Source organism: Anoplolepis gracilipes, chromosome 9 (genome assembly GCF_047496725.1).
Source record: "Anoplolepis gracilipes chromosome 9, ASM4749672v1, whole genome shotgun sequence".
In the NCBI taxonomy this organism is placed as follows: Eukaryota; Metazoa; Arthropoda; class Insecta; order Hymenoptera; family Formicidae; genus Anoplolepis; species Anoplolepis gracilipes.
The window spans coordinates 8541143-8567066 of NC_132978.1; the positions used below are offsets into that span (position 1 = coordinate 8541143).

At 31.0% G+C, this 25924-nt stretch overlaps 2 protein-coding genes across 11 annotated transcripts; both read right to left on the bottom strand.

Annotated features, from left to right (window-relative positions):
- Positions 1-74: 74 nt before the first annotated feature.
- LOC140669729 (saccharopine dehydrogenase-like oxidoreductase) lies at positions 75-3592 on the bottom strand. 4 transcript variants are annotated; one of them, XM_072899790.1, is made up of 9 exons: positions 3404-3589; positions 2326-2510; positions 2002-2177; positions 1610-1929; positions 1175-1318; positions 1006-1096; positions 636-895; positions 387-541; positions 75-313 (listed from the first exon to the last, which is right to left on the bottom strand). In XM_072899790.1, the coding sequence occupies exons 2-8, from the start codon at positions 2495-2497 to the stop codon at positions 436-438; spliced, it is 1269 nt and encodes a 422-aa protein (XP_072755891.1). In that variant the 5' UTR covers positions 2498-2510; positions 3404-3589; the 3' UTR covers positions 75-313; positions 387-435. The 4 variants fall into 4 exon arrangements, with proteins under 4 accessions (XP_072755891.1, XP_072755889.1, XP_072755893.1 ...); XM_072899788.1 differs by adding an exon at positions 2649-2816 and having other exon boundaries at positions 75-541; XM_072899792.1 differs by having other exon boundaries at positions 75-541; positions 2002-2174; positions 3404-3592.
- Positions 3593-4844: 1252 nt separating this feature from the next.
- Positions 4845-25896, bottom strand: Chd1 (chromodomain-helicase-DNA-binding protein 1). Of its 7 annotated transcripts, XM_072899786.1 has the most exons (27): positions 25639-25896; positions 25019-25152; positions 24499-24943; positions 24101-24406; positions 23887-24018; positions 17940-18052; positions 16361-16645; positions 14894-15082; positions 14630-14799; positions 14363-14526; positions 14121-14280; positions 13720-14032; positions 13404-13611; positions 12932-13212; positions 12083-12809; positions 11748-11993; positions 11121-11291; positions 10842-10965; positions 10605-10759; positions 10181-10530; positions 9826-10060; positions 9370-9489; positions 9058-9285; positions 8578-8907; positions 7965-8452; positions 7622-7735; positions 4845-7536 (listed from the first exon to the last, which is right to left on the bottom strand). In XM_072899786.1, the coding sequence occupies exons 1-27, from the start codon at positions 25669-25671 to the stop codon at positions 7314-7316; spliced, it is 6444 nt and encodes a 2147-aa protein (XP_072755887.1). In that variant the 5' UTR covers positions 25672-25896; the 3' UTR covers positions 4845-7313. The 7 variants fall into 7 exon arrangements, 5 of the variants coding, with proteins under 5 accessions (XP_072755887.1, XP_072755884.1, XP_072755885.1 ...); XM_072899783.1 differs by lacking the exons at positions 23887-24018; positions 24101-24406; positions 24499-24943; positions 25019-25152; positions 25639-25896 and adding exons at positions 21177-22524; positions 22827-22979; positions 23118-23243; XM_072899784.1 differs by lacking the exons at positions 23887-24018; positions 24101-24406; positions 24499-24943; positions 25019-25152; positions 25639-25896 and adding exons at positions 21177-22979; positions 23118-23243 and having other exon boundaries at positions 7971-8452.
- Positions 25897-25924: the final 28 nt, after the last annotated feature.

Genomic DNA, 25924 nt, shown 5'->3' on the forward strand with positions numbered 1-25924 from the left:
ATAATTCAATTATGGAATGCATACTCTGGAATAGTATTAGTTTCATATGGTAAAAAAATTTGCTCCTATGAATGTAATCATAAAATGTAATAATAATTTTAATTTTCCATATATTAAAATATTCATGATATAAATTCCACATATTAAAATGTTATATTATCTCAATCTTAACATACGTATTATGCATAATTATTTCAAAATTTGTTAGTTCGTCTATTATAAGATATATAGATAAATGCAATTAAATATAATTTTTGGTTCTCTTAAAGCATTATGGAATATGCATGTAAAGCGTAACAAGTTTGCTCAAAAGCTATAAAAATATAATATATAATGCAAATCTGGTTACACAAAGTGCATTAAAAAAAATTCCACTATATCCTCACCTTCACCAAAAATATATTCAAAGAAAGTGTCTAAAATCTTTTGAAATTTCTACTTTTCGATGGATGATATCACCTCGAATTTAATATCATGTTTATTCAATTGCTCGATCAAAGAAGTTTTACCGAATGCAGCACCAGGTGTAAACACTCCTCCACTGTAAAAATATAATTGATAAGAATAAGATTAAAGTTAAATTAATTAAATTGGAATGGAGAGTCACACACATTGTTAACTGATGAATCACTTACTTGTCAGGCATTTTGTCAGCTTCCTTAAGAACTGTAAATGCCGATAGAATAGCTGCAATGCTAGTTATGTTATATGCAGAAACAAAGCTGCATTTTGTAATTACTTTTTTATTAGGTGGATTTGTATGTTTATCTGTAGGTTCAGCCAATTTTTCAGTCCATCCCAGGGCTTTGAATGTTACAGAAAAACGTGTTTTTTCGTGCGCTTCTGGTTTTGGGCTTTCGTGGCTTATCAAACCGCATGAAAATAGAGCCGGATACTGTAAGCATTACGTTTGATTGATACCTTACTTTCATGTAAAATGTAATTTATGGATATATTACACATATTATACTTTTATAGTATAATTACAAATACACTCATACATACTTTCAGGAGTAAATTACAACCGAATGTTGTGCGAGTCATTAAGCCGAAAATCATACCAAAAATGGCAATCATTATGAAAGTAAAGAGAGATCTGATAAAAATGTGAAAAAAATACATTAATACACAAATTACTTTCCAATATTTGCAACATTTCTAATACAATACTGACCGAAATGTGACATAAGTTTGCACTTGTGCAGGTCTCTCTTTATATTTATCGTATAAGAATCGTTGTGTACTCATAGCAATACTACGATCGCCACCCAAAAATAGAGTTGACCATCCTTGAGAAACATCACTTTTATGTAGTATCCTGCAATAAATAAAAATTGCAAAAATTAAAATATATACAAATTGCAAAAAATGAAATATATAAAAAATAATAAAATAATTGTTTTCATCTTCATCTTTACTTCGATTGTTTTTGTAATAAGAAATAATAATGCACGCTTATTATCATAATGTTACTTCTAGAGCATTACTTATCTTCATCTATATGATATGTACATTAATATAAACATATTAAAAATACCACACACACACACACACACACACACATACACATACATACATACATAAAATATTTGAAAAACAAGATTCATACTTTGATTTCAGTTTTGGTGTGTATTCGGGTAATTTAGTAGGGTATAATTTTGTACGCAATGCTCGTAATTCACTTGCATTAGCTACACCATGTATCAGACTTTCCCAAGTGCCATAATTAATAATAGACCCTTTCACATTTTTATTAGTTGTCCACACGTTTAGATATGTTTCAATAGTATTCACTTCTCCTCCAAATTGTTGCTGTGTAAAAATAATTCCCATATCGCAAGGAATACTATCAAAGCCACAAGCACTCACTATATAAATACCAGCTTCTTGCGCTGCTTTGTTATATTTCAATTGCATTGTTTGTATGTACTGTAAAATATTTAAAATATCAACATATAAATGAATAGTTTTTATAATATTCGTTGTAAAGCTATGTATTACCTGTGGTTCGCCAGTGACGTCAACACTATGAGTACAAGTAGCAATACAAGCCTTAACGACTGGTTCTCCATAAAATCTATATGGGCCGCAACAATTAATAATTATCTTGGCTTGTTTTGTCATTTTTGTAAGAGACTCGTCATCCTTTACATCAGCCAAAATAACAGGTATATCTTCTAAAAAAAAATGTGTAACATATAATAAATATTATCAATAATAATATAGAAGATGATCTAGATAGATGTTATCAGATCTTGAAATAATTAAATTTAAATCTGAAATTTTAAGTCTTAAAAAGTAAAAACATAATAAATTTAATTTTACCAATATCTGAGGCAAATTCCTTAATAACCGCTTCCAAAGCTTCCTTCCTACGACCAGCAACACCAAACGTCAGTTTGTGCTCCTTGCAGAAACGTGCTGCATCTTTTACTACATATTTTCCAGTAAATCCAGTAGCACCAAATATTACTATGTCCAAACGATCGTTCGCCATTTTTTTAATTAATCTGCAGCAAAACAATAATATTTATTAGTAAAATAACTTTTTAGTTTTTTTATTTAACAAAAATTTTTCTTTTTTATTTAGAGGCATAAGAATAACAAAAATATCTAGTACAAATATAAATAGACTAGGAAAATCAAACCTGAATCTTTATGTAACTACATTATTACTAAGTTATTCAAATTCTATTCAGTAATGTTTTTTTGCTCATCTACATATATCTGTCTGTAGCTAATGACAGTAGGCTTACATATTAGTAAGAAAATTTTTAAAAAATTTAAGAAATATCTATTAAAATATAATATATATTCTGAAACAAAAAAAACAAATAAAAAAGATAAAAAATAGAAAAAGTAGATAATTTAAGATGATATTAACATAAAAAAATTCTGAATTAATACGAAATATACTAAAAATAACGAAAGAGATATTGTTAAAAAGTTATAACAATAAAATTTTTAACGTATTTTAAAATATTTATACAGTCGGACCTCTTATCCTACGACAAAAAATCCTCTCATGCTACGACAGCGAAAGGGGAATTATACCTCCACTCTCAAATTTTTGTCGTAGGATCAGAGATTTAAGGGAAAGATTTCGAACCGAAAATGTCGTAGGATGAGGTCCGACTGTAAATGTAAATATTATCCAATCCAGTAATCTACGATCATATTTTATATAATGTATGATAAAATGTAAATGACGATTTTATAAATTATAATTAAACACAATTTGGACTTTGTTCAGACAATTTTTCTGAAGTTTTACAACTCGTCTTTCAACAGAAATTCTTTTGCCAGTAACACGTCCGGTTACATACGACATATAAAAAAAAATTTAAATTTAAAAAGTTATCAATTGCGTGCTCATTAAACTTACATGCACGAAATACAATACCTTGATTAAAGCGAATTAACAATTGTGAGTTTTCTTCAAAAATGTAACTGCGTCGCACAAAGTAATAAATGTTAGCCGAACGCATACGTGTCTGCAGTCTGCAGCGATATACATTGAGAAAATGTTGGCTGTCTGGTATCGACTATCGACTTATTGACAGACACATAAAAAATGGCATCCTCATCGTGCCGATGATATCATGGGCATGAGCTGACATTCCTGAAAACATATACTGAAAATAGGCACACTTAAGACATGACATAGCGCATTTAATTGCCGCCAGCTGCCGCTACTGCGAGTACATATTAGATATATCGATTATTTTCTAAATAAAAAATAAAAATTAGATGAATTCTTACATAAATTCATATTATTTATATTTACGCATCATGCAAATTGCGTGAATTATAAAATTGATACAAAAATTATAGAATTCAAATTCATCAAAGAAATAATCAGTAAAAACAAGCTTAATAAATCATATAAGTTAATGAATATTCACTCCGTTAATAAATGCTGGAGGTTATACGATTAAAACTGATACACCATAAAAACTTTGATACAAATTAAAGACAAAATAAAAACAATTATTGATGATTTCAGCTGCCTCACTTTTATCCTATAATTAGTTTTTACATTTTATAAACTATATAGCTATTTGTTAAAGTTTTTTTAATATCTTAAAGAATTGAAATAATACTATTTCTCGTAGAAACATAAATGACGCTCACAATTATACCATGAAAAATTTTTCTGCAGATATATTTTCAGAAACGCTGAATAATCTACAATAGATAAAATACGTTGTTATAATCGCTTTACATATATCTTAATATGATTATAAACTATTTCGCTATACATATCATTTAAATTTATTTTAATCTTTGAATATTTACAATGTATCTTTTTCTTTTCTTTCTTTACTTTGTAATCGTTCTCATCGCTGTTTTTTCATCGGCCACTAATATAATAAATTAGAAACAGTTCATTATTTTTATTTCAACATTATTTCGCAAATGAAAATCTAAGAGTATAAATTTTCATCATTCAATGAATAATATTATCCTGTCTCTAAAGGTGATTAAAAGATGAATTAGCATTTTTCTTTCATATTAACCAGTTTATTGATAATGACTCATATATAGGCAAAAAAGAAAATCATGCCGCAACTGGTAATGGCTCTGCCAATTTCCAACAGATATATGAGCTCTGCCAACTTTTAATAGATTTTTATTACGCATCTATGTTTTTGAGTCGTTGACTGAAGAATGTAAAACACGAAATTATTCGTTCTCACCAGTTTTGGCACAAAGTTGATTTCAAGTTTACCAGTGAACTGGTTAATATGAATCTGTATAATCGCGAATATTCTTTTGCTTACTAAATACATGTTATTATTTACACAAATGCACACAATAATTGCAGTTTGACGAGCATAAAATATATATAAAATAATTTATTTTGTATATGCTAAAGATAGTTTTCAGCATATAATCTCGATAATCTTGAGTTATACAGGATAACATACATTTTCATTTACGAAAAATCTACAAGAATACACATGCATGCGCGCACATATACACATAAACGTACGTACGTATGTACATACATACACACATACATTGTTCTTTTTCTCATAAAAACTATAATTGCGATAAGAGTCCGACTTTCAATTGTTTTTTTCTTTTTTTTTTTTTACGAATATAAAATTTCAGAAGACGTACAGAAATTATTAGCTGTTCTTTATTAATTAGAGCAAACATGGTTAATTATCCCTATAAATGTTTCTTCGAAATCTGTCGAAACTCTTTGAACTAAAAATATATGAATATATATATTCTACACAAAAAAGATTTCCAATTACAGATAATATAAAACCCTTTACATATAATTTTCTTTTCTTTTTTTTAACTAACACAAAATTGAGTTGTAAATCTCCTCATATCCTATTAAATAAAGAAAGCGTAATGCTGCATTAGATGTGATTCAATAGTTCAATATAAACATAATATAACTATCTTATACTAATATTTACATTATGTCACATTGGTTTCGTAGGTTTAGATTAAAAAACTATTAGTATCATAAAATAATGAACGTAAAAATAGTATTCTTGTCTATTTATATTCTCCTTAAATCACGAACGTCAGAAGACTGTGGAAAAAAAGTGCAGCCTGAATTATATTTCTGTTTTGATTTGTATATAGGTAATTTCAATGAATACTAAATAAATGTACGAATTGTCCCTTTGCTGCCGATATTTTATCAAGCAAAATAGATCGATATATATTTCCCGATCAAATCGAACAATTTCATATAATTGTATTTCTTTGGAATATTTATTTAATATATATTTAATATATGTTCAATCTTTTTTTATAAAAAATTTATGATAATGATCAATAAAACAATTTGTACAATTTTAGACATTGCACCTACGTGTCCATTTACATTTAATTGTTAACATTACATGCGAATCAAAATAAAAATATAATTCAGACCGTATTTTTTTTCCATATTCTTCCGACATTTTGATTTAAGGAAAATAAAATAAGCAAAAATACTATTTTTGTGTTTATTATTTTATGATACAATAGTTTTTTAACTTAAACCTATGAAAAATGTGACATACTGTAAATATGTTAGATAAAACCGATAGTTTTATTCCGTTTGTAACGAATTATTGAATTATACTTAATGCAACATTACGCTACTTTGTTTAGGTACGTTCCGAAACCGAGGAAAATTTTACTAAGTAATAGATCGAAAACGTTCGAAATGGTTTCGAAACAACCATCGAGTAAAATTTTCCTCGGAGGAGACGTTTCGGAATCTTAATGGGATATGAGAAGATTTATAATTCAATTTTATGTTAGTCAAAAAAACCTAAAGAAAATCATGCATTTAATATAACTCAATACTTTGAATATGAACAAAATATAACTATCAGCTTATGTCAATTTTACACTAATATTTACATATGTCACATTGGTTTCATAAGTTTAAATTATAAAACTATTGTATCATAAAATGATAAAGGCAAAAACATTCTTGTTTATTTCTATTTTCTACGAATCATAAACATTAGAAGGGAACAAATGTAAAAATAATATCCTGAATTATATTTGATTTGTATTTGATTTGCATGTAGATTAATTTCAGTAAATATTAAATTAATATATGAATGTCCCTTTGTTGCCAATATTTTGTCAAGCAAAATAGATTGATATATATATATATATATATATTACCTAATCAAATCGAGCAATTAGGTACAACTGTATTTCTTTGTAGTACATATTCAATCTTTTCTATAAAATTTGACTGTAATAAAACAATTTGTACAATTTCTTGTAAATATTGCGTTATACCATGTCCAGTTTGATTTAATTGTAAATGTATTCAAATGTTGGATAATGTCGGCATCATCAAAAATCAGAATAAATTGTAATGATAGGTTAAACGAAGTCATCGTGGAAATTGAACCCTTACGATCGTGTGCGCAAACTATAAATGATTTTACGTACATATTTATGTATATAATTAATATCGAAAATGCAAAATATATGCGCAAAGCGCGGAAGCAGTTTATTTATTATAACAAAAAAATATTCAGGCAGAAAATATACGATTCAATTGACGCCATCAATGCTCTGGAGTGTTTAGAATACATTCCGTTTAGTATTTTAGAGTATTCTATAGCAACCAATGCGCCACAGTATCAAGATTTTTAATATATATATATATATATATATATATACATATATATGAACCATCATGTCACAAAAACACCGTGCACGGCGCGTTTATCACCATTTCTTACACTTAGAGACACGTATAACCAACTTTCATTCAAAATCATACATAAGACGGTACTGCTACCGTATCACAACCGAAGAGAAAAGAAGCACTAGGAGTTGGCGTTTGGTGGTGGTGGCCTCCTATCATAGTCTCGCCTATAATCCTTATTCGGTCGCCAATCACCGGAATAGCCATCTCCTGGATATCCACGACCTCTGAAGTGACCCGGTGCAATATCTGTTGGAGGATAACCACCGCCACCACTGCTACTGCCATAACTACCTGGATTATATCCGTAACTCGGCGGCCCCGATGAATATCGGTAATAATCACTGAAAATCCGTTTATTTAATTTCACGTGTACAGATTACAAATTAGATTTGTAAATGAGATTAAATAAAGATCATTACTACCCACCTTCTCTTGTCATTCATGTGCATACCACGATCTCGATCCCTGTCCCTGTCTCTGTGATAACCGCCAGACATTCGGCCATAAATGTCGAAGCGGTCGCGTTTGTGATCTCCGAATCTGTCGGAAAGCAAAATTATAACACAGTTAAAGCAATTAATATAAATAGTAATTTCTATTCAATACCGCACACTTGATACTCTTAAGTATTTTTATATTAAGGTTAAATTAAACAACGAAGATTAAACTATAAATGTAAAAATATAAATTTATATATATATTCTGGAATATATACTTGTCTTTTAATATCATGATATATATCTATATATGTAAAATAAAATGATCTTACCCATACCTGCCGTCTCTCATGTCTCTTCCATCTCTGGATAACCAATGATCGTCGTCCCTGCTGCCACTATAATGCCCCATATTGTATCCTCCACTGTCTCTCCTAAGCCTGTCGTCTTTTCCTCCGCTTATCCTATCCATACCCCTGTCGTTGTGTCCTCTATCTCTGTCTCGCTCTCTATCTCTTTTCATATCTTTATGCTTCGATTCTTTTTGCTCTTTATGTCGTGATGCTTCTGCGCTATTAGTGGTACTTGATGTGGAATTTGGCGTTGATGTTATAGGAGTAATGGTAATAGCACCGATAGTAACTGTGGACGTGCTGCTGACATTGCTGCTGACAGCAGAAATATTCTGTTTCTTACTTTGTGTACTGCTATTTGAATTCTCCTCAACATCGTCTATTTTACGTTTCGTTATTCTGCTGTCCTTATTACCGCTACTACTGTCCGCTTGTTGTTTATCGTGAGATGACCTCTCATTATGTTTCTAATAAATAAAACAAAAATTACAATTTAAATCTGTTATATTTTCTATAAGAAAAACTAAAAAAATTGGATCCAGTATTATCTTCGTATTATTATTATTATTATTATTATTATTATTATTATTACCTTCGTAGTATTGGAAGCATCCTCTTTTTTGTCGGGACTCGACGTAGTACCGCCATTACTATCGCCACCTTGCTTTACCAAGTTCTTGTACATCCTATAAAGCTTTCTCGCTTTAAAGTTTGTGAACTTTGAAGCAAAATACCAAAGGTTACTTTTCCATTCACTAGTTTGTTCAGGGTTTCTATATTCCGTAAGACATGTATTGATATGGTTTCCAATTTGATAGAGGCACCGACGCGCACGAGCAACTCGTTCCTCCTCGCTCAAAGACATATCTGGGGTATCTAAAGCCTTTAATGCTTTTTTTACTGGTCTCATCTTCTCTTTACACTGTATGAGAAAATATAATACTATTATTTCATACAATACATAATATACAAATTTTTTGTTTTAATTATTTTTCATATACATTTTATATAGTCGGTATATACAGACTTGAAGAAAAGTACAAGCTAAACTTGTTAAAAAAATGACATTAACCTCATCAAATATCGCAGGATCCAATTCTCCAATTACATCAACAGCCCTTGGTTCATTGTTCGCAGTAAAATGCATAGGACCTGCAGCTTGTTTATTTTTCTTTGCTTTCTTATTTTCTTTCTTCTCCTTTTTAACTTTCTTATCTTTTTTCTTGTCGTCAGATAAATCATCTATTTCATCTTTGACCTCTTTCTTTATAACAGTATCTTCTTCTTTCTTAATTTCAGACTATAATAGTGAAACATATAGATAAATATGTGAGCATTAAACTTACAAAATATAAAAAACTAATCTCTCTTTTTTAAAACTCACTTTATCATTTTTGGATTTTGATTTTTTAGTTTCATCACCAGAAGTGTCGTTATCTTCTACAATCTCTTTAGTGATTGCTGTTTTCATCTCTTTGGGCTTCCTTGGTTTTCTCATTCGTGTCTGAAATAATTGTTTAACTTACATACAATAAACAATAAACAGAATACATTTTATGTAGTAATGTAAATTATAAATAAAGTATAAAAAAATTTAAATGTTTAACAGCTATTCTAGCATAAAGATCCTCACACATTTAAATATATATTAATATTTCATAGGTCACACTTTTTTTCAAGATTATTGTCAAGGTATGGGAAGGAATAAATGGATGGAGAAGAGTAAGGGTGTTACCTCATATTCAGTTTCTAATTGTAGGAGAAAGACATAATCCTGTTGAAAAATAAAAGGACAAATAAAAATACACTCGTTAATATGTCGTATGCAAAATGACCTTACCACTCCTAATTTAAGATCAATTTGTTTCTTTAAAATCTTGAGAAGATATTCCGCGCGTGCATTCACACGTTTGAGTTGTACTTTATTGCCATTAGGGAAGATCTTATCCCCCAGTTCCAAACTAGTATCCATTTTTATCGCTTCCCACGAACCCATACCATGTTGATATATACCCCTTAATAATCTTGAATCATCCTCGGAAGTCCATTCGCAATCAAAGTTTGCTGGTTTCGACCTAAAATCAAAATCTCTTTAAAAATATTCTGTATTTGATATTTTTCATATTACTTATTTCGATTTTTTTAAATCTAGCTCGACATAAAAAAGATACAACTGATTTAAATTTTAAACTTACTTAATGTCAAGATGCCAATTGGCGCGTTGCTCGGGATCGGATGGCAAAGCTTGTTCCAAAGGCTCAAGTTCTTTAACCGCGGCCGAGAATGATTTCGCGTTTACCATAACATTACCCATCTTGAAAGTAGGTCCCCTCTTACGACCGGGCCCCTTGCCTTCTTCAGTTTTATTCTCCTTTGCCATATTCTCGAATTCCATTAAGCACATGTCGCATCTAGATTTTAATTGTTCGCCTAAGAAACGCAATTCCGACATTGGTTTCTCTTGTAAATCAGCATCAGCCGCGATGTCCTCCAACCGTTTCAAAGGTGCCGGGAACTTCTTGTAACTTTTGACGAATCTTCGTATCTGCGGAAAATTATTATATTAAAGAACATAGAAACAAAAGAATAATTTTGCATAAAATAAAACTTGTTACAAACCTCAACATCCGTGAAACTCTTGATGTGTTCGCGTGGCAAGATTCTCGGTCTACCTCTTTTCTTGGGTCTTTCGTCGTCGCTACCTTCTGCCTCGCTATCCGACTCCTCATCTTCTTCGCTGTCATCCTGTACTTTTTTGCGTTTTCTGCCTTTTCCTTTAAGTATAGCATTTGCTTTTGTTTTTATATATTTCACATTTACAAAAAAAGTGCAAGTTTGTATCATAAAAGTACATACCTTCGCTCTGATTAATTTGCTGAAGTGTTTTCCGACTTCTTGGTGGCAAATAAAGATCCTCCATTTCCTTCGACTTCTCCTCTTCTTCTACTTTTTTTCTAAAGTTCTCCGGAATAATTTCAGCCTAAAGAGTAAGACAATGTTAAATAAATAACAATTTTTCTTCACAAAAACTTGTAATTCTAGTATAAACAGTTTACTCATTCAGATATTAAAAATATTTAAGATTAAAAAGTAAAAAAAAAAAAGAGAGATAAAGAATAAAAAAAAGATGCTTACCCAGTCCTTACTTTCATCGTCGTTATCATTCGGCTGATTAGAAGGTTCTAAATCTTCCTCAAAAGTAGGTTTAAAACTGGCGACTTTAAAAGCAGATAACAATTCATCGCCAACCGTCGTCGGTGCTTCGTCTCTTGTTTCGGCTCTTTTTAGTATTTCATCAATATCGCACTAATTGTACAGAAATTCATAAATGTTTAGACTGGAGTTTCTTTAAGATTTTCTTTTAATTCTAATCCTTATACTTATGCAAAATAAAAATATGCATTATATGTTCTTTCTTTTAGTTACTCTTTTATTTTAATATAATTATGTTGTTTAATATAATGAGTGGAGAAAAATAATTCAACAAGAAAATCCTACTTACAATTAGAGAAAATCAACTGATTTAAAATAGAAACTTTTGGAGATAAAAATGTATTACAGTAAATTACTAAGGAAAAAATTGTTGCGCAAAACATTCCGTGAAATATATAATAAATCATTTATTTACAATTATATTCAAAGTTGATAATATTATTATATAATGTTATAAGTATTATATAATAGAATATATCATATTATTTCGAATTAAACAGTTCTGCATTAACGTTAATTAGAAAATGTAAAAGACAACAATAAACTTACAGCTGGCTCCTCGTCTCCGTCTTCTTCATCTTTAAACAGATCCTCCGCACCGAATTTTAAAATAGCAGTTAAATCTTCTTTGGTAAATGGATTGTTATTGGTCCCTGCATTCTTCTTATCCAATACTGTTCTTCCAGTTGTATCCATTCGCTGTATCACTAAATGGTCCAAGACCATTTTCTGCTTTGCACGTTCCACAATTTCTTCCTCGACTGATTTTTTGGTAACCAGTCGATAAATATTGACCTATACGCAATATAAATCGGGTTATAAGATTGAAGTTGTTCGAAAATTGATACAAATGAGCATCAAATTAGAGACAATTGCAATCGCACCTTATTCTTTTGTCCTATTCGGTGCGCTCTAGCCTGGGCCTGCAAATCGTTTTGCGGATTCCAGTCAGAATCGAAAATTATCACAGTATCTGCGGTGGCAAGATTAATGCCAAGACCGCCAGCTCGCGTCGATAATAAGAAACAAAAATCCTGTGATCCTTCAGCATTGAAGTGATCTAATGCCTGTTTTCTCAATTCCCCTTTTATACTGCCGTCTAATCTTTGGAATGGAAAATGTCTCTTTTGCAGATATTCACCAAGAATGTCTAACATCTTGACCATTTGGCTGAATATTAATACTCTGTGTCCTGTATCACGCAATCTCACTAATAATTTATCTAGAAGTACTAATTTCCCAGAACCGCGAATAAGTGTCTGCAAATAATCTTCATTGCCCTTCTCTCTTTCTGCCTCGATCGGTTTTGTAAGGAAAGCATGATTGCAACATTTTTTTAATTCAATTACGATGTTCAAAAACGTTGAACTGGATCCTTTCATGCCTTTTCTTAATGCGTCGTAATTTTTAGTCAATATCCATTTATAATATTGTCTCTGCAGGGACGACATCTCTACTCGTAAAATTTGTTCAACTTTAGGGGGCAGAGATTTTTCAACGTCCTTCTTAACTCGGCGCAGGATAAATGGCTCCAATTGTTTGTGTAGTTTAGAGTATCCTTTTTGTGCAGCATTGTCATGTTGTTTCTCAAATTCTTCCCATGAGACAAATCTATATTAAAATAATGCAGTAAATGTAAATATAAGAATTAAATAAAAAATGAAAAACACTATATATATTATCAGAAGTACTACATACTATATATAGAGAAATTCGAGTAAACAGAAACTAACTTGGTAGGCATAATGAAGTGCAATAGAGCCCACAACTCTTTCAAACTGTTCTGTAATGGAGTACCGGTGATCAACAAACGATGATTAGTGTGAAACTCGCTAAGTGCTTTGTACAGAAGAGAATCGTCGTTCTTCAATCGATGAGCTTCATCCACTAGTAGCACTGCCCAATTTAAGGCACCCAACAGTGCTTTATCTTTAAGTACTATCTCGTATGTCGTAAGTATGACATTGAACTTAAGTCTCTTCGATCCTTGATAGCACCATTCATATTCTCTAATCTGAAAAGAATTAATACGAGTTTTATTAGATTTATTATATCAATTTATTTTACATTATAAATTATTATTAAATTATTTATATTAGATCATATTAAATTTACTTAGAGTTTATACATTAAGTATATATAATATATAGATATATATTAGAATTATTTAATATTTTAGAAAAAATTGTAAAAAATAATACATACAACATTACGCGAATTAACATCGCCCAAATAAATAACGAAATTCAAATCAGGTGCCCATTGAGACATCTCTCTTTGCCAGGAAGTCATTGTTGACAGAGGAACTACTAGTAAAAACGGCCCGTGAAGTTGTTGCGTATGAAAAAGATAATAAAGGAAGCATATTGTTTGGATTGTTTTGCCGAGACCCATCTCATCAGCTAATATAACACTACAAAAAGATTTAATAATTAATCAAAATAGATTGTAATATAAATATAATAATTTCAAACACATTGTTATTACTCATTACAAAAGTAATAGAGTAGTACTTGCATACCTGTTTTCCTTACACCAGGAGTGAATCATCCAGTTAACTCCATCCATTTGATAATCCCTCAATACTAAATCTTTTTCCTTGCCCATATAAGTTGGCTGTTCGTTCAATTGATAAAATTTAGGTCTAGATTTAAGGACTTTACAATGTTTGCTTGGTGTTCTTTTAGAATCTTCCCTGTCACGGAATTCCTTTATCTTTTCTGGCCATTTTTTCACTATCAATGCTCCATCTTCCCATGTGGCCTCAGCATATGGTAGATTCTCCCATTTACAGAAATAATCAGGATGTTCCGAGTCTGGTTTCTTATACTCAGCTGACAAAAAAATGCGTATAATGGTTTATATAATAATTTAAGATATTCTCTCAAAATAAAAATATCAGTACAATTCAAAATATTATACCAATAATCCTCTCAACGTTGTTGTAACTTTTCAGAAGATCTTGCTTAAGTTCCAATTGACATTCAAAGTATTCCAATTCCTCTGGTTCAGCGTATTCTTTCATCTGTTCCATTCTGCGTTCACGTTTGATAAAATTGTCTAACTTTTTCAACCCTTTTACCTAATAAGGATTAATAAAAATTCTAATATTAAGAAAAATTCATAAAGACTTAATAAAGATTAGAAAATACATTAATAATGACTTTTTGTGCTTTCAAGGATTCTTCCGATTCCCATGTATTGTGTATGTGAGACCAGCCTTTCCATTTTATCCAATATTGTACTTCGGTTTCTACATTATTTAGATCCTCTGGATTAGGATCGCCATTTTCTTCGACAGCATAGATTGTCGTCACGTTACCGGTAACTGCAAATAATTACGTAATGTATATACTTACAATTTTTTTATTAGTATCTTGATTATAATTATGTATAACTATTATAATTATGTATGTAAAACACAAACCAACCTCCTTTCTTGCCCACTCTCTGTCCCAAAATTTGTTCAATAGTTTCTGCATTATCAGGTTCTGTTGACGCAGCATTCGATTCGTCAACTTCAACCAAATCTTCACTATCAGTACCTTCTTCACTTTCTTCTTTATAACTAACTGCTGTACCAGTCCGTCTAGTGACTTGCCTGATAATTAAGTGTATTATAATTAAACGAAATTTGTTATGTATATTTTTATATATACATTCTTCTTTTTTATTTAATTTCTCTTAATATATACCTCCTATTGTCATCACTATCAAAGGAAGAATTTTCAGATGATTCAGAAATCCGCTTCTTTCGCACTCTAGCTTTCTCTTTCGCTTTTTGGGCCGCGCGTCTGTTTAGAGACTTGCTAGGAGGAGGCCTTCGATTTTCAATTTCGTCAGATTCAGAATCTGAACTCTCTGAATTCCAGGAATTGTGTGAACTAAAAAGTAGAGTAAATCATACATATGTATAAAAATGTGTAAATTTAAAAATCAATAGATTTGTGACTATAATTGTCATATGTTTATTAAATATGTGAATTTAATTAAATCAGATATTACTAAACTTTAATTTTCTTATATAATTTTTATGTAATACAGAAAACTGTATATGTATATAAAATTATATACATAATAACAAATGCAAAATTAAACATATGACATAATTTATATTAAAAAAATATAATTATAAAAAATTATATAAAAATTAAAATTCGAATTTTATTTCCAATTTTTATTTTTTGTTATTTATGATTAAAATTGATATAAGAAATAAAGCTATAATAATTTAAGAAAATGTTGTATGAATCATACATTTTACAATACATAAAACTTATGTCTATTAAGTTTTTAATATATTCAAGGTAACATATAGAAAGTAAAACACATTGTGAAGTAAATTGTAAAGTGTAATAAGCACAGAAAGTAATAAGTTATATGCAAAATCAAAGTGAAATCCAATTAGTGCAAACCAAGAGAAAAAACGTATACACACTTATAAATGAGCTTATATATCAAAATATGTATATACATGTGTAGCGTACAACAGACTTTATAAATGTATGTAAAAATGTATTAAAATAAAAAGTAAAATAATTTTGCTATGACTGTTGTGTTAAAAAAAAAGTGTTACAAACGTAGCAATAAATTCTTACATTCATATTTGATTATCAGATAATAAAATATTAAAATTATGCTACATTATGTCAAGATCAATATTGAGAAGTTATAGATATACTATTTATAAATTTACATGTGTAGTTATAACATGTATTTATTGTATATAGTAAATATATGTCTAATGATAACAATGTAAACAGAAATTAGCACAAACATAGATACAAAATCAATTCGTACAGATTCTTCAGACATAAATATATGTATCGAGAGATTTTGACGGAGCAATACTAATGATAGCGATACATAATTGTAAGATGTATAGCTTATATAATAATGAATGTGATATAATTAAAGATCAATATACAGGTTAACTGTATCTAATAGTCATATAATAATCATATTTGGTTCTAGTGATAATTATGAACTGATTATCATCTCTGAACTAGCATGGCACTTCATATAATTCAATAATATACATATAATTTGTAATTTCTCTTACATTACAGTTCTGTAACTTTTTGTAATTGTAGTAACCCGGCCAGTCAAGTTATACATCGATCATTAGATACCGAGGTTTTTCCCTTGATATTTTTACTTACCCTTTCTTTTTAAACTTCTTGCGACCATCGCTGTCGCTCTCGCGATTCGTCGCGAGCCTGTCGGGCTCCTTCCTGGAACGCCCGGATCTCCTGATGCCGTATATGTCAGGATTCTCATCCCACTCACGGCTAGACTCATGTTTAACTCTAAGCTTTGTTTCTGTGCTGTGATTCGAGCTTTTGCTCTGGAAGCTATCACTTTGTGCAGCAGGTGCATCCGACTTCTCTGACTTTCCTGAATCGGAGCCAGATCCGGAACCGGAACCGCTCGAGGAGCTAGAGTCACTGCGTTAGCAGCCAGGCAATATTTCACTAATTATGTATGGACGTTTTACAAGGACGCAATCTTTTTCGAAATATACTTATTTAGATGATAATTAATATACTCTAAGATAACGTAATTAAAAAAAAATAATCGTAAATATAAAATTGCTAACAATTATTAAATATATTGTAATCCAAGTTTTTGCTCGTGTAAATATCTATTAAGAGATATATATAAAAGCTCTAAGATTTTATTTAATTTTTATTTTTGTAATAATCTACACATTGCAGATATATGTCAGATATAATCAAGTGTTAATCTAAACAGTTTAATATCTAAATGTGTAAATTCTTTATAAGATGTAAAGATAAAAATACATTACAAAATATATTTATATATTTATATATTACAAAATATATTTATATATTTATATATTATTACGTAAAACTCATATTTCAAACATAATTATTATAATAAAAGATATAAAATCTCTTTTCTACACATAATATTATTAAGTACAAAAGAAATGTCGAAATCTTAAAAATTAAAATAAAAATGAATATTTGAAATGAATTGTTTTGCAATGAAATTTTCCAAGATTAAAGATATACTTAGAAACACTATTTTTACAGTGTGAAAAAAAAATGTATTTAATAACTTTATAATTTTACACAGATGTGTAAGTACTATTGACTGATCAAAAGTATCAAGTAATGCTACAAGATAATAATAGAACTTCTAGCATTGCACAGATAATTTTCGAGAAAGCAAACATTATGACACAAGTAGGATATATAAAAGGAGTGCTCACAAAAAATCCAAAATAAAAAAAAATGGTACATAAAGTTAGCAAAATTGTTAAAACGTTGTTAGAGCTATATGAAAAGCTGTAGCAGTACACAAGTAGCTAACTGTGAATGGCACTAATTCTGATAAACCCCCCCCCCTTATACACAAGAGAAACCTGATATATACTTGTATTCAGTTCAATTTCTTATACTTTGTTGCATATTAATATCACATATTGTAAACTATCCGTTCTATGCTAAATAAAATAAACACTTGCCTCAATATACAATAACCATTGATCAATCAAATAAAAATTAAAGAATTATCACAATTAAACAGAATTAAAGTTTTTATTCATTTTTTTAAAATAAAAACAAACTCATCTATTATAAAACTAATGGAAATTTTCAAATATCAGATACGTCTCTACGTTCTCAAGCGCAAAAAGTACATAAAATCATACAAGTTTCTGTATCAGGTCTTGCGATTTTCAGGGGATTTTAGCCGAATCTAGTCTATACCCACCTGTCAGATCCTGATCCTGAACCGCTATTGCTCCCGGAAGAGGAGCTATCGCTTTTGCTGTCATTCTCCGAATCAGATCCGGTTTCCTTACCGGATTCGGATTCTAATGTTTTCTGTAAGTTAATATGGCTACATGTGATTTTAATTTTATCTTTACATAAGATATCGCTCGCCATGTGTTGTTTGGAATAGTTCATTTCCCAATTATCACTTATCGCCATACTTTGAAATATTACTAAATTTTCAAGAAATTCTTTTTTTAAATCAATGATAAAATTATAATAACAAAATAAATCCGCAGTTTAAAAAAGCAACCGAATTTTCTTGCACATCCTCTCTTTCATTTTCTTTAAATCGCCTGAAATACCGCAGAAATATCGCTGCCAGCAACTCATCATCCCAACAGTCCGTCCTTCATTTTGTGTCGTCTGCCATTTTGTCTTCTTGAAAGCGCAACACGAATTTCTTGAGAAACTCCTTAAATAATTGCCTTATACTTGTACAATATAATTTTGATCTATATACAAAATAACATTGTCTTGCGCAGCCACTTTTTTATTTGCTTTAATCGCCTAAAATATTGCAGAAATATTACTGCCAGCAATTATTGCAACTGCCTTCATTTTGTGACTGTAGTCTGCCATTTTGTCTTCTCATAAGTGCAACATAAATTTGCTAAGAAACTCTTTAAATAATTCTTTATACTTGTTTGATATAATTTTAACTTAAATAATAAAGCAGCAGGAAATAATAATACACACTTGCAATATTTAACATATTAATTTTAAATTCTTTATGTATTTAACAGATGAATTTAATCCCTTGTTTGTTTATATTCAATGAATTCAATTTTTTATTTATCCACGTTTATTCTTGCAAGATTAAATATAGGTAGACGAAATTTTTCCAAATTCCAATGTATTTTGCATGTTTGTCACAAATGCATGACTGCAGCCATTTCCAAATTCGCACAGAAGGAACATGTGTGTAAAGGTGTTCAATCTAGGTCTGGACACTAATAAATATATAATAGAAATTGCCATTGCAGTACATTTATATGTTTATTAAATTTTTCCATAAAATTACATCTCGGTCATTAATGACCAAGATATCTAAATGTATATATAAATATATTTGATTAATAACACGTTTATATGCTATTTAATTTATAACAGATGATACACTATGTGTGCTATGTTATATACTATTTTGTTATTTTTTAAAAGATTAAAAGTAAATTGGTGTAATAACTAACAATAACTGTATTCACTAATCTCATCAATATAAATCTTAAATAATTGTTAATAAAAACGTTACCTATAATTTTGCTACTAAAAATGTTATTTATGATTTTATTCAAAGTATTAGTATTTTATAAAATATATTTACATTATAACTATATGTAGAAAAATTATATAACATAATTTCACCTATCTGTAAATCTGTGAATAATATATCAATGAATAATAATATAATATTTATATAACTATGTCACAGATATATTGAAAAAAAATGCTAAATTATAATGTACAGAGAGCAAAGTAAAACTCTTTTGCAATCAATGTAGAGTTTTATTCGCATAGCTACATAAATTGAATATAGAGTAAGGGTTCCTGGTTCTTTTTCTGTAACAGAAGTTAGTAATATATACTATGTTTTCCCACATATCAACCCATATATCAATAGTATAACGTGTGATTAAACATTAAATAGACCAGATTATAAACTATAACATTGTTGACATTGTAAACCATTGTTAAACATATATATATGAGTATAAAATTGATAATTTTATTTATAATATATTTTTATAAAGTTTTATTAAATGTATAAAATAATGTGTGTAACGTATTATCAAAAAATTTATGACTGACACAAGAATTCGAGCTTGAATATTGTTAAAGAAATATTAGTCAATTTTGATTTTATTCATTCGGATTGTCCAATCTTATTAATGCATTATGATAATTAACAGATATATTTTGTTAATTAAGAAAAATAAAGTATAAACAAATGCAAATATAATTAAATGATTATTGAGTTTGTCTTACAATTACATCTTTTATATATTTAAGACATCTTTTTACAGCGCTGCTGTCAAAAGATGATGATTTCCACATTTTATACACATATAACAGCAAAAACATATATAATAAATGTATTATTTTAAAATTTTACCAAATTTTGCAATGTATATTAATTGATCTTGTTACTATCTCAAAAATTATATATTTTTTTAAAGAAATTTATAATTAATAAGTATACATTTTCTTTTAGTATTACTTTTTGTGACATATCAAGATGAATCTATTATCAAATTGAATCAAACGTATCACAATACAATGTAGTTTCATTCAAAATATACTTTATTATTATATATAGTATATTTTATGATATAATACAATGATGATTATAATGAAACATGAATGCAAAAGAAATCTATGATTATAAAAGCCTCTAAGAATGGCATGTAGAGACTTTTACAGCATACACAAAGGTTATAAAACCCCTTGACAGATCCAATCATGTCTCAATCACACACTAAAATTGCAAAATTACAATTAAAATTTCTCTGAGACTTTTAGAGGTTGAAACTATAGAGTATTTCTTACATTATCCTAATGAAAATGCGTTAAAATAATGGACAATTGCTGTAAGAATTGTGTAGCACATTCCTGATTACCATATAAGACTGTACACGACGATATTCAAGCTCATTTTGCAAAAATGGGTACATTTTTGATTTTTGAATAAGTGTGACGCCAGGCCGAAGGAAAGTGTGAGAAATCGTTTACAATGAAAATTAGAATGGTACAACAATATTTTCTGTGAAAAATGTCACGTTAACGCGACGTAAACAAACCTTATAGGTTATTGAGAGGCTGGAAAAGTGTGTAAAGTCGCGAAAAATCGTGGCGAAGGAGGGTAAAGTTCCTGAGTCCGGACGGTCCGTGGGACCCCGCCCTATGTGTAGAAACCCTTTGCGATCGAGCTACGAGGATTTTTTCTAATTTTTATGACACTTTTGTCGAACATCATAGACCGAAACGCATACGAGCAACAACGATTTTCCCCTATTCCAAACAACTTCACGGCGGCGACGCGCAATTCGCACGCATGCATAAATGTACGCATAAACGCATCGTCCTTTCGTTCGCGATGACAATTCTCGCGAAAATCCGTGGACACGTGGATAAAATCGCATCTGAATCTCAGGTATCTCGAAAGTACACTCACCTGCATGGTCCCCGTCTACGCGTCGAACCGACGATCCCTCGTATTCTTAACGATCCGCATGCAAATCACGCTAAATCCAATCGTAGCACCGTCACGCATACACGTGTCCGCGATAAAAGATCCTTATTAATGTCGGCGGTCCGACATCACGGTAAACTATTCGAGTATCGTGCACTGTATGGTCACGGACTTGCTAGCTACACCGCCATTTTGTGAACTCGAGTCGCTTCTTCTCTCTCCCCCCCCCTCCTCTCGACCTCGTCCCGACATGCAACGCGCGCGCCATCTTGTCACCAGATCCTCCCCCTCGGCAGCGAATTCCGTCGTCACAACGTAAAGACGACGAAGGCCATTGGACGCGGCGGCGATGGATCAGCTGGGAGGAGAGAGGAGAATCGAGTGGCGCACGCGTCGTACGAACCTTTAACCGTGCGTGCGTGCGTGCGCGGACCGGAAAAGCAATTATTAAAGCGTAAAAAAGTATCTACCTGAGAAACTTTCGCGATGCCAAATGTCGCGATGGGGGATAGATTGATTCGGCAAAAATTTTCTCCAAATTTTTTCCACGTCAATTCGACGATCCGCGCGTCCCTACCTCACGACGAACCCAACGCGAATATCGAACGCGGACCTTGAAACGGAAATCACTCGTCCGACAGCCATTTTGAGCAGTAGCAACGATTTTACCCAGAATGCGTGCGTCACGACGCTCTTTCCATTACCTCGTCACTCGGTTATATGTATTTTATGCGCAATTACTTAGCTGCAGAAAATGGCGCAGGCCTGAACAGTTTGACACTCTCGAAAATATTTTCTGCAAATTTTTTTTTTCTCAAAAATCGACTGAGCAGAAATAGCTTTTACGATCGAGATGAGCGTTATTAAATAAATGGAAAATTATATAGCCCCAATTTCAAAAAGTATCGCGTTATGGGCGAACTGATCTCGTTGTATAAATACATATTGCACGATAGAGAATCTTATGTGTCATCGATGTCTAAAATTTTAACGTCAAATACAGTAAAATACGAGGTCTCTGTAAGCTGATTCTAATCGCGTCACGATTATGAAAAGGGGAAAATCGTATAAAATAATCGTCGCAAACCGAAATAATCTAAATATTCAAATAGGATGTCTTGTCAAACTTTTCGCGATTTTCGCGTGGAACTATCTAGAAAAAAAAATTTTTTTGCAAACGCCTGCGTCACATAATATTATAAATACATACCCGTGCAAGAAAGAATGAATATTTTTGAGGACTCAGGAACCGCGCTCCTAATTTTACCTCGAATCCTTCTCGTTACGTACGTAGGTAGATAGGATGAATCACACCAACCGTCGGCGACGTCTGAACGAACGAAATGAAGACTGACTCTACGAATGTTGACGACGACGTCGCCATGCGAAATGCGCAAGCGAAGACGTTGTAACAAACGGAGCGTTGGTTTTCCATTAAATCGGGACAGGATGGTGCCAGATCGAGAAGCTACTTCTTCTCGATTTTCGACCGATTATACGTGTCGCGATGGCGAAAAAACGATGTCGACTGAACGAGGAACCGCGCCCGTTTTAATGGAAAGCCAACACACCGTCTCGCAGTCGATGAAACTAACGTATTGTGTAGTGATAATGTAAGACGAAAAATATTACCTATACGCCTGTGACACGCCGCACCGGAAAAGATCGAGTTGGCCGAGCTTCCGGTATATGTAGGCTGTCGTGGCTCGATCTAGTGCTCGATTCTCGCTGCTCCAAAGATTCGAACTTGATGGCGGGAAACTTTGAAAACTGAGAGCGACAGGACTGCAAGAAACAATATTAAATGTCGTTGAACGTTACAATAGATACTTAAAAGACAAATTGCTCACAATAAACAAAATATCATAAATCGAAACAATATCATATATACTACAATATAAATTCAGCAAAAAAGAAACATACTTGATGTAAATTGTGATATTTTTGATTTGATAAGTAGATTATTCCTTATATTCCTTTCTTTATAAATTAGCCTCTTCTCAGAATAAATACAAAATATTATAAAAATATGTACAGAATTAGTTGAGAGCTAAAACAATAATTTAAGATATTATGATTTTAATATTGTAGAGACATTTTAAGTATATATTTTTATTTACACAACAATATTGTTTTTGGATTAGTACAATGCTAATATAGTGAGGTGTGCAAAATTGAAATAATGATCAACTGCAATTTTAACAAGGTATATATACATATATGGGTGTGTGTGTATATATATATATATATATATATATATATAGGAAGGTAATTTTTGTACTAACACCAACCATATACTCTAAACAGAAGTATATAGCATTCTTTGACACTAGTATTTGTGATAATGAATAATTCTTATTTCAAATATATATGTCAAATTTTCTATTTATGAAATAATAGTTTAGTCATATAAATTAATTCAGTTTAATAGCATGTCAACGTGAAGCGATATTATTGCGATTATGAAAGAAGAAGCTGATGGAGATAATAATTACATTGTCAAAGTTCGCAAAGATGACAACTTTATTGTTAATGTACCTGTTTCATATTATGCGTAAAGAATACTCCTGTATAACTGAGATATTGATTTTCACTGAGTATTGATAGTGGTACATAGTCGCGATCAAATAAAATGCCGTTATTCCAGATCTGGTATTTCTTTTGCGTTTAGTTGTTTCTCCTTTTCCTTGGCTTTTGCATCGGGAACCCATAGACCGCTATCAACGCAACGCTTCATGTGATATGTCGCCTCTTCCTCCGACATTGACTCTATTGTTTGTTGCAACAAAGGGATATCTTGCGTTTCGAAACACTTTCGTAAAGACTGAAACAAAGAGCGAAAGAATGAAAAAAAAAGGAACCTATCTAGTATCGGCTTTGATATTACAGAACAAATTTTTATTTACCTCTGGAAGACTTTCGAACACTTCGACCGGATCAAGTCCACCAGGACCCAGACGAGCTTTCCTCTCTTCCTCTTCAGCCTCTTTCACCGCATCAGCTATCTTTTCTGCTGCTCTCTTGCGTATTCTGTCCTTAAACGCTCTCAGTTCATCATCAAAGGAATTTTTATACTCTACTTCAGCAATTTGAATACGACTGAAAAAGGATCCAACACACGCTCGTGGGTCAACATCCAATTGCTTGGATAATTCCAATATGTATTGCATACATATACATTGATGAGCAACATGCTCCATCAAATCGTGTTTCTGAAAATACGATAAATATGATAAATATTGCAATACAGAATTAATGATAATTATCAACTGTTAAAAGCTATCTGTTGCAAGACACTACTTACTTCTTCCATTTCTAAATTAATGCACCAGATGACTAAATAATTTGCTGTATTTTCGCAAACCAAATGTGGGTACTCCAGCAAGAATTTCTTACTGTCATCGTATTTTCTCAGCATGCCAAATTCTTTTAATTTTTTCTCATTCTCTTTAACAAATTGCTTCATTTGTTTCTCCTTTTCTTCATCAGATAAACCAGCATCGACATCCTTCCTAAGAGGCTTTGTATTTATCACAGTTTTTGTAAAACCATCTTGGCCAATGGTATCTACATTCCAAGGGGTTAATCTCTCTTTTTTCTGCATTTCCTCCTCCTTCTGTTTAATTTTCTTCTCTTCTTCTTCAAGATCTTGAAGAACCTTCTTCAATGTAGTTAAATCAGCTGAATCATTTTGTTCACTTTCTAATTTAGCTAACTTTTCTTTTGTATCCTTTAATTTCTGTAATGTCCTAAAATAATAAGTAAAATATAAATTAACTTAATTTTATAGAGAGAATATTTATTCAACAAATATCTGTTCATACTCTGCTTTCTTCCTGTTGTGTTCCTCCTGCTCTTTCTTACGTTCTTCCATTCTTTCAATTCGTGCCTGATGACGCCATCTGAATAAGGATGGGGTGTCAATGTTTGGATGTGTATCATCTTCATCGTCTGAAATCTGATAAGAATATTTACCAATTTCATGTATAAAATCTAATACATATACAATGTTATTATATTTTGTTTCGTACAGTTATACAGGGTGTCCCCAATTTAAATGGCAATTGATTTTTTGTGATTTTCTCCAAAATCGAGCAAATCTCTAAAGTAGTTTTTGTCTTAGTTACTCGATCCCGAAGTTTTGCCGTTTAAATTGGGGACACCCTGTATAATTCTACAAAAATTACTTATTAATCAAGACACTAAGTAATTTCCAATATATGATAGCGCATTAAAATATATAACAAATATTTTATTCTCTATTTTTACAATAAATGTACAACTCTCAATCTCTGAATCACAAAATAATTAACGTTTCAGCAGTAATATAATAAGATAGCTTTCGACATAAAAAATTATACATAATCAACCGGCAAGAGTCAATTCCGCGTCTAGAATATTCCACAAGAACGCAGGACCCGGAAAATGAGCGACATATTCTTACTTCGATGTTTTTCCATTTGCTGTAATCCACCATCGTAGCGCCTGGATATACCAGTCGTCGTTCCTCGAGTCGCTCTTAATAACTCCTTCAGTTACACAAGTTTTCTTTTTTTTTTTTTTTTTTTTTTTTTTTTTTTCTTACCGCGAATATCGCGCAGGAAAACCTCAAAATGTTGCTTTTTTCTGCTTTCGCGAGAGCACCAATCCTTGAATCGCACTTGCCAATTTGATTATCAATTGCACGACGACCCTGTCGTCTGTCGTCATGAACTTTGGACCCCTATAAG